Below are 11,120 nucleotides of genomic sequence, written 5' to 3' on the forward strand. Positions count from 1 at the left end.
TTTTTTTTTTAAAATTTTGAGACAAATTATGCTATTTATTAATTAAATATAGCAATTTGTAATTAATAATAGCAAACAATTTACACTAAGAAATCTTGAACTTAAAAAAATGGTTTCAATCATCAAGAATTATTTTGTTTTTATACGAATTTTTACCTTTTAAAATTAACTCTATGAGTTAATATATTTATCAAATTATCATAAATAGGTAGTATTTTTTTAAGATTAGTACTCTTGAGGCTAAGTTTGTTAAAAAAATTTGACAAATAAATTTTTTAATATAATAATAAATATTTTTATTATTTGTACATACAAAAAAATGAAGGGCCCGGCCTCCAAATTCTCGGGCCCTGGTTAGATTTAGAAACTACTACTCAAAATTCACAATCTGGGGGCTCAAGGTGCCATTTTCGATTACTGTGTCCATGATCTTGACGTACAACATTACCCTTTACTGATTCAGCATTTCCCACAATTCCTGCAAGGAAACCATTTTTCATCTTTAATGTTGAATGTTCAATGTTCTTCCTGTTTAACCAATAAACACCCATCATCATTCATCACTTCTTACACCAAAGATCCGAATGCTTTTCTTATTTCTTTTAAGAATTCATCCTAGTTCCATTTCTTGATATTTGGAGATGAATAAAGGTTCATTTCTCCCTTTATAATGCAATATTATACTTATTTTTTTGCTTTCCTAGAATGTTTTATGATCTTATTTGTTTATGATATTTGATGGGTTCTAATATAAAATGGGTGATACTGTTTTTGTTAAGAATTTGTCATAATTTACTTAAAGTCTTCATCTTTGGCTGTTTTTATGTTTATTTGTGATGGAATTTGATTCATTGTTTATTGTCAAGGAACTGAATTTATATTCCTTGATTATCCAAAAGGGTTTTTATTGTTTTGGTATAAATTGGTAAAAATTGATGCATGGACTTATGACTCAATTATCTTGTTAGCTTTGAGTGTCTTATGCAAATTCTACACATTTGGTTAGCAATTTCTCTATTTTTTTGTTTACTTTTGGGAAGATATTTCTGTTAAATCCAATTTTGTACCCAGATATTTTTCAAGCTTAATAATAAGAAAGGACAAAAGAGAATTGTTTGAGATGGTTTGTGTATGTGCAAAAAGGGGATATTAGCGAACCAATGAGGAAAATAAAAAGTTGAAACTCGAGGGTAGGAGTGGAAAGCGATATGGAGGATTTAGACTTACATTACATGTTGAGATGGTTGAAAGTCAAATGAATGGAGAAGAAGAATCCGTGAGTACGACCACTTGAAACGATCTATTGTTTACTGGGATAAAAGCTTTGGCTTGTTGTGTACTAATCTGTTATAAGTGTTCAAGTAGTTAATATCAGTACTTTTAAAGATTTTTTTCTGCAATTTGTGGGTTTGTTTGATCTTTTCTTAAATTCTTTTGCCTCTACAGGGTTGTGATCTGTGAAATTATATAATTGACAAGGACAATACCAATTTTGTAGTGATCATGGCTCAGGAAAGGTATGCTCGATTCGACGGGCAAAATTCTTTGAACTTCTGTTTGATAATTTGTATGTCAGGGTTCATTTCAACTTGTGTGCTAGGGGCCTGGATGACATTATCAACCGGCCCTATCCGCACAAGAATATCAGTAGAACAGTTTATGGGTGGGATGCCAATGGTTGTAAAACAGACTATCGATTCCTTGCCTAAGGATGCCTTGAAAGTGAATGACGGTATAGGTAGTGTGCAGATAGATGGTGATCATAGCGTGCAGGGAACTAAAATTATAATCCCGAAAAAGAAGTCTCAGAATTCTAGTTCCAGTGATGATCACAAACGGGTTGAAAATGAGTCGGGTTCTAGGAAAGGAGATAAAAACAATGGAGCAAAAGAGAGAAAGAGCGGAGAAGATGAGACCAATACAAGTACTCGAAAAGTCGATAGAAACAGTGTAGGGTTGCACCAAAAAGAGTATAGATGGAAAGTATGTAATGTTACTACAGGGCCAGATTATATTCCTTGTCTAGACAATGTGCAAGTGATAAAACAGCTACGTACAACGAGACACTATGAGCATAGGGAACGACACTGTCCTGACAAAGCTCCTACCTGTCTTGTTCCTCTACCTAAAGGGTATAGAACCCAAGTAAAATGGCCTAAAAGCAGAGATATGGTACACTTAACCTTTGAATGGGAGCTATATAAAGGTTTGAAATAATAGTTGTTGTTTTGTTTTTTCTAATAAAATATTTTGGTATGTTATCAGATATGGTTTGTGAATGTTCCTCATACAAAGCTTGCAGCTTACAAGGGGAAGCAAAACTGGGTGAAGGTTTATGACCGATATCTTACGTTTCCTGGAGGCGGGACTCAATTTAAGTTTGGTGCTCTACATTATATTGATTATTTACAACAGGTGATTCCATTTTTTGGTTTTATCTTGTTATCACATTCATAACTCTGCAAAAAACAACCCGTGTTTTGGTGATATTGAGATCATTCGAAAGTTCGTAGGAATCAAAATTTTAGTTTCATTAGTCAATTTTTGTCATCAGATATGATTTGTGAGTGTTCTTGTTTCCCTATAACAAATTGCAATTTGATAACGAGTCCTTAAACTGTGTTCTTTATATTTCTGTACTGTATTTGTCGGGTTGAAACTTTCTCAAATCGTATATTTTTGAAATCCAGACTGTTCCTGCTATTTCTTGGGGTAAGCAGAGCCGTGTTGTATTAGATGTTGGATGTGGTGTAGCAAGTTTCGGAGGCTATCTTTTCGACAGAGATGTTATCACTATGTCACTAGCTCCCAAGGACGAGCATGAAGCGCAGGTTCAGTTTGCTCTTGAAAGAGGAATTCCTGCTATTTCTGCTGTTATGGGAACAAAAAGATTACCCTTCCCTTCCATGGTCTTCGACATTGTCCATTGTGCTCGCTGCAGGGTCCCTTGGCATATCGAAGGTAATTTCTATCTTGGTGTAATTGGTATTTCATCTGTTACACAAACATATTTCTGTTTGTAACCCGTTTCTATTTGGGTCTAGGCGGTAAACTCCTCTTGGAACTAAATCGTGTTTTGCGACCTGGAGGCTACTTTGTGTGGTCTGCTACTCCAGTTTACAGGAAAGGTGCTGAGGATACTGGCATCTGGAAAGGTATACATTTTTGTAATCTGAGCATTGTCAGATGATATTTATTTGGGATATTCTATATGGTAGCAACATACTTTTATGAAATGTCAGTGGTAGCAAATCTTAAAAAATTTTCCACATAATAGCCTTGTAATGTTGTACTTAAAGCTTACGGTAATATTAATGGTGCTAAAAACGTTTAATTTTGGCCGTTAAGTTGTGAAATATCTTATTTGAACTTGTCTTCTTTCCTTAAAGCTACAGTAGATTTTATGGTTAAGATTTGCTACCATTGGCGTTTCAAAAGTATGTTGCTCCCATATAGAATGTCCCTATTTATTTTTATTCACCTTTTTCGTAATGTTGTAGATGATAAGGTTGCATACATCTCCCCCTTCCCGATGGAAAAACTAGTATTGTCAGAGTTTAGTTCTGCTTCTTCTAAGACAAAGTTATCATGCCTGTGATATCCAATGCAGAAATGTCGAAGTTAACTAAATCGATGTGCTGGGAACTTGTTAAAGTGGGAAAAGATGCAGTAAACAGTAAGTCTGCTGCAATATTCAGAAAAACTACGTCGAATGAATGCTACGAGGGGAGACTTCATAATGATCCTCCTCTTTGTGATCAATCTGATGACCCTAATGAAGCCTGGTAATTTCTGCCTAACCTTTTAATGATCTTCCAACTTTGAAATCATGTGAGCATGCTGAAGCAACTGCCTTTTTTTTCTTGTCAGTTGTCATATGGTTAGTTGACCTTAGGAAGTAGTTCAAAATCTTTATGCACTAAGATGTCTATGCAAGTGAACTTTTCATGTTCTTCATCTCCTATGTTTATGAAGACAGCTTACCTAAGACTCCAAGAGAGTGTGGTTTTTGTTCTATCTTCTTTATGATAGTAGAGTTAGTTAGTGAAACATAATTCGGTAGATAGTTTGCTTTTTGGATTCGCGATTCGCTTAAAATGGTTCAAAAATAGCCTAAACCTGACTATAGTTTACTTTTTTCGATTCGCGATTCACAAGGCAATTAGCAAATCACGTGACACTGAGTCAGACAAATTGAAATGGAGATAATAACTATATTTTTATAATTGGTAGATCAGTACTCCCTCCAATACAGAGCAATTGTCCCATTTGATTTTTTGATACTATTTATCAATCACTCATAATTGTATTATATTCTTAATCTAGATGTCAAAATATAGTCAAGTGAGATCTTGTTTGATTCGTTTCAATATAAATTTTATTAATATACTTTTTAATTACTAACATGGAGAAGTCACTTTCTGAAAATCCCATGAGAAAAATATTTTTTCAACCACAGTTGGTCTGAGCCTTTTTTGTCTGTGGTGGTTCTAGACCAGCACTAGTATATAGGTCCAAATGTTGGTTCATTAGAAAAGATCATTCTAGAAAGATGAGGATAACTAAGATGTATATGTTAAGATTAAGTGGACATACCTTAAACGACAGAATTCGAAATAAAGACATAAGAAAGGGTCATGAAATCGCAGTTATTGAAATCAAGTACAAATTAGACCGAAAATTTACGAGTTAGAAAAGTTAAGAACTTTGAGAAGCTTAGATAAGGAAGAAATGGCCGAAGATGATTTGGATTTTTCATAGCAAATGAAAATAAATACGAATAGATGGAGGATGAGAATACATGTGGATGATTATTGGAATCGACTACTTAATAGTCGACCCCATATGTAGTGATTATGACTTTTGGCATTGTTGTATGATAAGAAACATTGCTTGAACCGTACAAGTTCTAGAATCTGTGGTGCGGATTCACAAAAGCTCCATAGTGTTTTCCCTTCTACTAAAATGTGACCATTGTTGAAGATGGCTAGGAGCATTTTCATGGCTTGCTACTTACTAACTCTAAAGTAACAAAAATGTCAAAGCCTTAATCCCAACAATATAGATTCAGTTCAGCTAAAGGAACAAAAAAAATCACCGTGAGAAATATACCGTATTTAGCCCTATCTAACACTAATCTACTATTAAGAAAATTGAAAATGCATTAGGCTGCTGCCACTCACTGAAGCATGTATGTAGGCTAAAAGGGTGGAAAAGATAACAAGAAAGAAATTTAGAAATGTATGGCGTTGCTTGCTCGGTCGTGCCTTTATGGTGCTTAAAAGTATTAGTCCGTGTTGATGAGTTTGCTTATGTATGCTCCTCAGGTATACACCACTGCAGCAGTGCATACATAAAGTGGTGAAAGATCCATATGAACGCGGATTCAAGTGGCCGGCACTTTGGCCATCGAGGTTGGAGGAACCTCCTTATTGGTTGAAGGGTGCTTCTCTCAAGGACTTCATTGATGACTATAACCACTGGAAATATGCATTTGCCCATTTGTATTTGAATGGGATTGGAGTCGACTGGTCGTTGGTGAGGAATGTCATGGACATGAGAGCATCTTATGGAGGGTAAGAGTTCAAGGGGTGTTTGGTTCATGGCTTTTTGCTTAGCTTTTCGGATGTCTTTTGGCTTGTTGGTTGATCAAACAGTAAAAAAAGTGTTTGGTAAATGGCTTTTAAGCCAGCTGAAAGTTAGTTGGCTTTAAGCCAATACTTAAATTTTGCCAAACATCAGCTAGCTTAAAAGCCAACAAAAATAACCAACATTTCCAGCTGATCAAACGGGCCAACTTAAAGCCAATAGCCAACAGCCAATTGTCAAACAACCCCTAAAAGTTAGCATTCTGATAAGCTACTTTGATCCGATGATGATAGCTTTCCTTAAAGTGTGACATATGTATTCCTTTTTACCACAATAAAGTGGCCTTTTATTTCCACAATAACCACACTAATATTTCACAAATTCTTAAATGAGACGGTTTCATGGTGAGACCATCACTATCGGGCTGACTCATGTACATTTAGTGTGTTATCACTTACAATTTTAAAGTTATCAATTAGAAAAATAGGCTAATTATATAGATTCGTCTCAAGGTGAGACGGTCTCATACAAGACGAGCTGATAATATTTTGGTAGTTGAAAAAGTGAAAGTAACTTGGCCTTTATCATTGTTTCTCCTTTGTGTTTGCTTGATGAATCTTCCTTAAATCTTTTTCTATTGAACAGATTTGCTGCAGCTTTGAATCATTTAAAACTGTGGGTGATGAACGTAGTTCCTATCAACTCCTCAAACACTCTTCCCATCATATACGAACGAGGTCTTATTGGAATATATCACAATTGGTGTGAATCATTCAGTACGTACCCAAGATCTTACGATGTCCTTCACGCAGATCATCTCTTCTTTGATCTAACGAAAAGGTTTGGAAACGTCAGATACTTACGGTTGTATATCATCTTAAGCACCCTATGATCAGGTTGTAATGTGATAGTCATTTGTTTTGCCACTAACAGGTGTAACATAGTCTCGGTGATGGCAGAAGTAGATAGGATTTTGAGGCCCGGTGGTAGGTTGATAGTTAGGGATAATGTCGTGACCATGGCCCAGATAGGGAGCATGGCTAAGACGCTTCATTGGAAGATCATTTATCGTAATAATAATGAAGGCGTACTCTGTGTAATGAAGACATTGTGGCGTCCCTCGGAAGTGGAAACTATAGTCAGGGCGAACGTATGAGTGATTTGGTTCCCTTACACAATACACAAACTAAAATGAGATTTGAGATAGGTATTCTTTTATTTATTTGGCAGCATCAACTAAAATGCAACTGCTGTATTCTTATTCTTTTCTCCATATTTTGAGATAGGTTCCCTTACACAATACACAAACTAAAGTGGATGCAGAATTTTGATTGTAGTATTTTTCACAAGCTTCATCCAAAACAAGTTGTATTTTTCCTCATGATAGTTATGATTTGCTTGATGTAATTTAGTTTAGTTATATTAGAGCCTCAAATTATACTTGTTACTCCTGCAATCCGTGCAAGATTTTCAACTTTCAACGCACGTTTTAGAAATGACAAAATAATATGTTTAAACAAATTAAAGTTAGAGATGATTTACTGAATTATGCGCATTTTTTATTTATGTCTAATTGCAAATGATATTTGCTACTTAGACCGGTCATAAATAACTTTTTTATCACCATAACACATGAGAATGCATGCATTTTTAGCTCTCAAATCTTGTCTAGGTGAGACTAATGACCGTGATGAGAATAGTGTGAAGCGTAACTTTTTAAGATATAACAAGTCATTCTCCATGGCAAAGTGTTATTTTGTTTACAAATTTTCATTATCACGTAATATCACATTTTCAAATAGTAATGTATTGAATGTATTTTATGAAAAACATGATATGACCTTAAACTTATCGAGTGATTTTTCTACTAAAACTACACTAAATTTTCATTATCATTCCAACATTAACTACCAACAACCAAACGGGCCGAAAATGATTCTAATCGGTGAAACCAGCACTACATACAAGATAAATAAATCGAGCACAGAAATGCGGGCATAATACTCTCAACAGAAATGGGGCCGAAAATAATTGGATTGATCGTGGCTACAGACTGAATTCTGAAACACATTTCGTCAATTGAAAGACAGGAAAGAGCCTGCTCAGCAGTCAGCACCAGCATTATCATTTCCTAGCATCTAGTCACCAGGTTTCTCGTACGATTCTAACCTGAGATTTTCCATTGCTTGCCAGTTGCAATGGTTCACAGCACCAATCTATCTCCTGTAGCAACATTCTGGTTCCTAGCTCCATTCAGATATGCATGACTTCACTGAGAATTCAAGGTATCCAGCCATAAGAATAATATCAAGGTATATGGTAATTCATGGCAAATAAAAAGGTCCAAGCTTTACCTTCATGGCTTCATCCTTATCCGCTGCACCCTCAGCATAATTTTAGAAAGGGCTCAATACCTAAAAAGAAATCTTCACATACATGGCATCAAATTCCAAACTCGGACATCAATGGCTTCAGCATTCTCAGTTGTTTGCTAAATTCTTCTATACCTTTCTGATTTCTCGGCCCCTCTTTCCGTTCTTGAGCTATTTGTGGATTCATAAAATGCATCAATAAAACCAACAGCCTCTGAATCACACTATACCAAACAAAATTAGCCTGATGAGCAACAATCAGATCAGTAAGGTGACTTATACTATAAAAGGGCAGCAAGAACAACCTATAAGATAAGTAGCAGTATAAAAAGAAAATATGTAAAAACATTTACAGCTAAGATTCAATGAGGAGTTGCCAGACAAATCTCAATAATTAGTTTATTGTTTTAATTTTAATGTAAGAAGTTCCGTCTAGACATAACGTGGTCTGATAAAAGAAACCACATATGCAACCTCTAAAGTTCTTTCGCAATGTCTAAATTAGTTGTTCTCCATTCTCTTGCTCTATGTATCTTCCCTTCATTAAAAATTGACCTTTGCACTTCCCATTCCAATTTGTTCGATTTTGATGTTCTACTTTCCTTTTAGTCTGTTTTTACTAACATTTTTGTTTTGTTTACTCTTCCAAGTTACCTTAAATACTAACACTGTGTTTGGATAGGATAGAGAGAAATGGAGGAAAAGGAAGGGAGGAATTTAGAAGGATGGAGATCCCTCGTTTGGATAGAGAGAGACGGAGGGAAAACATAGAATACAATCTCTCCTAAAGTGTAAAGATTTGGAGGAAAACACTCATTTTCTTTCCTTTTTCCTCCCCTTTCATTTCCTCCTAAACAAAGTGCACTCTCCCTCTTTATAACTCCCCTTCCTTTCCCTTCCCCCTCTCTTCCTTTCTTTTCACTCCTAATTTGTTATCCAAACATAGTATAAAGGGACTCACACCCCCTACAAAAGTGTAAAAAGGGATCCACTTACATCTCCCTACATACTCCTAGCTAGAGTAAGAGAGAACAACAATCTAGATCAGAAAATAGATACCCTATCAATAGTCTATACCATAATTTAACTAAATTAGCCTGTCTTGCAATGCATTTGCTATAAGATCCACTTTGATATTGTAGAAATAAAGAATACGGAGAAAAAAAAAGGCCTCCCCCACGCAAAAGTCACAATACAAGCAATGATGCAATGTAACAACTCACAAGGTGTTTAGTAAGAATGATTTTCCATAGCAAAATATAAGTTAACAAGTTTGAGGTCTATCTTTAAGAAACGTAAATGGAAAAACGGAGCTGTAACAAAAACTGTGGCTCATATAGAACGCCAGGAGAATGATATAAGTAGCTAAGAGCAATGCAATACCTAAATCGAGTATCTGATAGCTGCCAGGAAGAGGCACCAAGGAACGCAATACATGGAATCCTCCGAACAAAGTCATGCCCTAACATCCGGTGGAAATATACTCTCAAGAATTTTCCCGGTATCTACATTAACGAGAGCATTAGTGAGGATGACTTCCCACAAACTCGCATCGATTTTTCCTCGCCTATTAGCCACAATGGAGAGTAAGTTCATAATTTCAGAGTCCAATTTTGAACGAGAGAGCCCCTCAATCAATATTTTATGAGTAGCATCATTAGGCAAACATCCTTTGTCAAACATCTCATCCAAAACCCTCATCCCCTCTTTAGGATTCCCAATTTTACAGAACCCTTTAATCAACATGTTGTAAGTAAAAGCATTAGGGATACATCCCTTTTCCAACATATCATCCCATAACCTTCCAGCATCATACAACTCCCCCGCCTCACACAACCCCGCGATCAGCATATTATAAGTCATCAACCCCGGGACTGAACTCCTCTCAAACTCATCGAACAATTTCCTCGCCTCCTGAAGCTTCCCTTCCTTGCACAACCAGTGAATAAGCGTACTCGATACAACATTATCGGGTGTTACATTCTTCTTCAAAAGCTTCCTCCATAACGCACACGCATCTTCCACCTTCCCTTCCTCACACAAAACATCAATCACCTTACAACACAAAACGGAACTCGGCACATACCTATTCTCTAACATATCATCAAGCAAATTCAAAGCCTCCCCACATTTCTTCTCCTTACAATACGCCTCAATCATAACCCCATAAGTAATCTCATTCGGCTTAACATCATTCTCCTCCATATCATCCATAACGTTAACCGCATCGACCAACCTCCCTTTCTTACAATACCCATCCATCAAAACAGTATAAGTTGTTGCATCAGGCACCCACCCTTTATCCAAAATCATTTGAAAAACGTTCTTAGCACCTATTAAATCCCCTTTCGCAACATACCCACTTAAAAGCGTAGTATAAGTAACAACATTAGGAATCAATCCCATACCAGGCATATCATCCAACAATTTAATCGCACCTTGAATATCACCCTTCTTACAAAGTGCTTTAACAAGTATATTACATGTAAAAATATTAGGAATAACATTAAATTTAACCCTAGAATTCTTAAACATCAAATAAACCCAATTAAATTTATTATTCTGAACAAGAGCATTCAATAAACAATTCAAACTACGAACTGACCGATTCACCCCAAAATCAGGAATTCTTAAAAATATACGTACAGCATCTTTAGGACGATTAGCAAGACCATAATTTCGAATTAGAGTTACGAAGAGTATTTCCCCACATTTGATAAGGGAGTTTCCATGGAGCTCATCTAAAAGGGCTTCGCAATGGTGAAATTGTCGAGCACGTGCGAGGCGGGTGATGATGGAAAGGTAGGTATTGTAGTTATGGGTAAAATTGTTATGGAATTTTCCGGCGAAGTGGAAGATTTGGAGGGCAAGATCGAGGTTTTGTTGACGGTTAATGATGGAAATAAGACGTTTTGGGGAGAGGTTTTTAGGCCAAGGTTTGATTGGAGGGGTGAATTTGTATGATTTGGGGATAGTGATAAGAGGATCGTGGGTCAGTGGAGGTGAAGATGAAGCAGCAATGGAGGATATTGTATGACGGAGAAGGCGGTGGAAGTTGGAGGAGAAGGGCTGCCGGAGCGTAAGCATGGAGGCGGTTTTCAGGGGTTTATATATCAGTTTTGAGGTTTATGGTATTCCAATGAGTGCTACCCATGAGTA

The 11,120-nt window shown here is 36.2% G+C and overlaps 2 protein-coding genes across 4 annotated transcripts; one reads left to right on the forward strand and one right to left on the reverse strand.

The window, feature by feature from the left end:
• The first annotated feature begins 354 nt into the window (after positions 1-354).
• On the forward strand, positions 355-7,007 carry LOC130810184 (probable methyltransferase PMT26). Of its 2 annotated transcripts, none has more exons than XM_057676157.1 (9): positions 355-651; positions 1,447-2,206; positions 2,303-2,415; positions 2,691-2,961; positions 3,045-3,155; positions 3,611-3,785; positions 5,328-5,576; positions 6,235-6,429; positions 6,523-7,007. In XM_057676157.1, exons 2-9 carry the CDS (start codon positions 1,504-1,506, stop codon positions 6,743-6,745), a joined length of 2,040 nt encoding a protein of 679 aa, XP_057532140.1. In that variant the 5' UTR covers positions 355-651; positions 1,447-1,503; the 3' UTR covers positions 6,746-7,007. The 2 variants fall into 2 exon arrangements, with proteins under 2 accessions (XP_057532140.1, XP_057532138.1); XM_057676155.1 differs by having other exon boundaries at positions 356-651; positions 1,447-2,172; positions 2,266-2,415.
• Positions 7,008-7,335: 328 nt separating this feature from the next.
• LOC130810185 (pentatricopeptide repeat-containing protein At5g16420, mitochondrial) lies at positions 7,336-11,120 on the reverse strand. 2 transcript variants are annotated; one of them, XM_057676158.1, is made up of 3 exons: positions 9,345-11,120; positions 7,944-8,185; positions 7,336-7,861 (listed from the first exon to the last, which is right to left on the reverse strand). In XM_057676158.1, the coding sequence occupies exon 1, from the start codon at positions 11,046-11,048 to the stop codon at positions 9,417-9,419; it is 1,632 nt and encodes a 543-aa protein (XP_057532141.1). In that variant the 5' UTR covers positions 11,049-11,120; the 3' UTR covers positions 7,336-7,861; positions 7,944-8,185; positions 9,345-9,416. The 2 variants fall into 2 exon arrangements, with proteins under 2 accessions (XP_057532141.1, XP_057532142.1); XM_057676159.1 differs by having other exon boundaries at positions 7,383-7,861; positions 7,944-8,205.

Source organism: Amaranthus tricolor, chromosome 4 (assembly GCF_026212465.1).
Source record: "Amaranthus tricolor cultivar Red isolate AtriRed21 chromosome 4, ASM2621246v1, whole genome shotgun sequence".
NCBI lineage: Eukaryota > Viridiplantae > Streptophyta > Magnoliopsida > Caryophyllales > Amaranthaceae > Amaranthus > Amaranthus tricolor.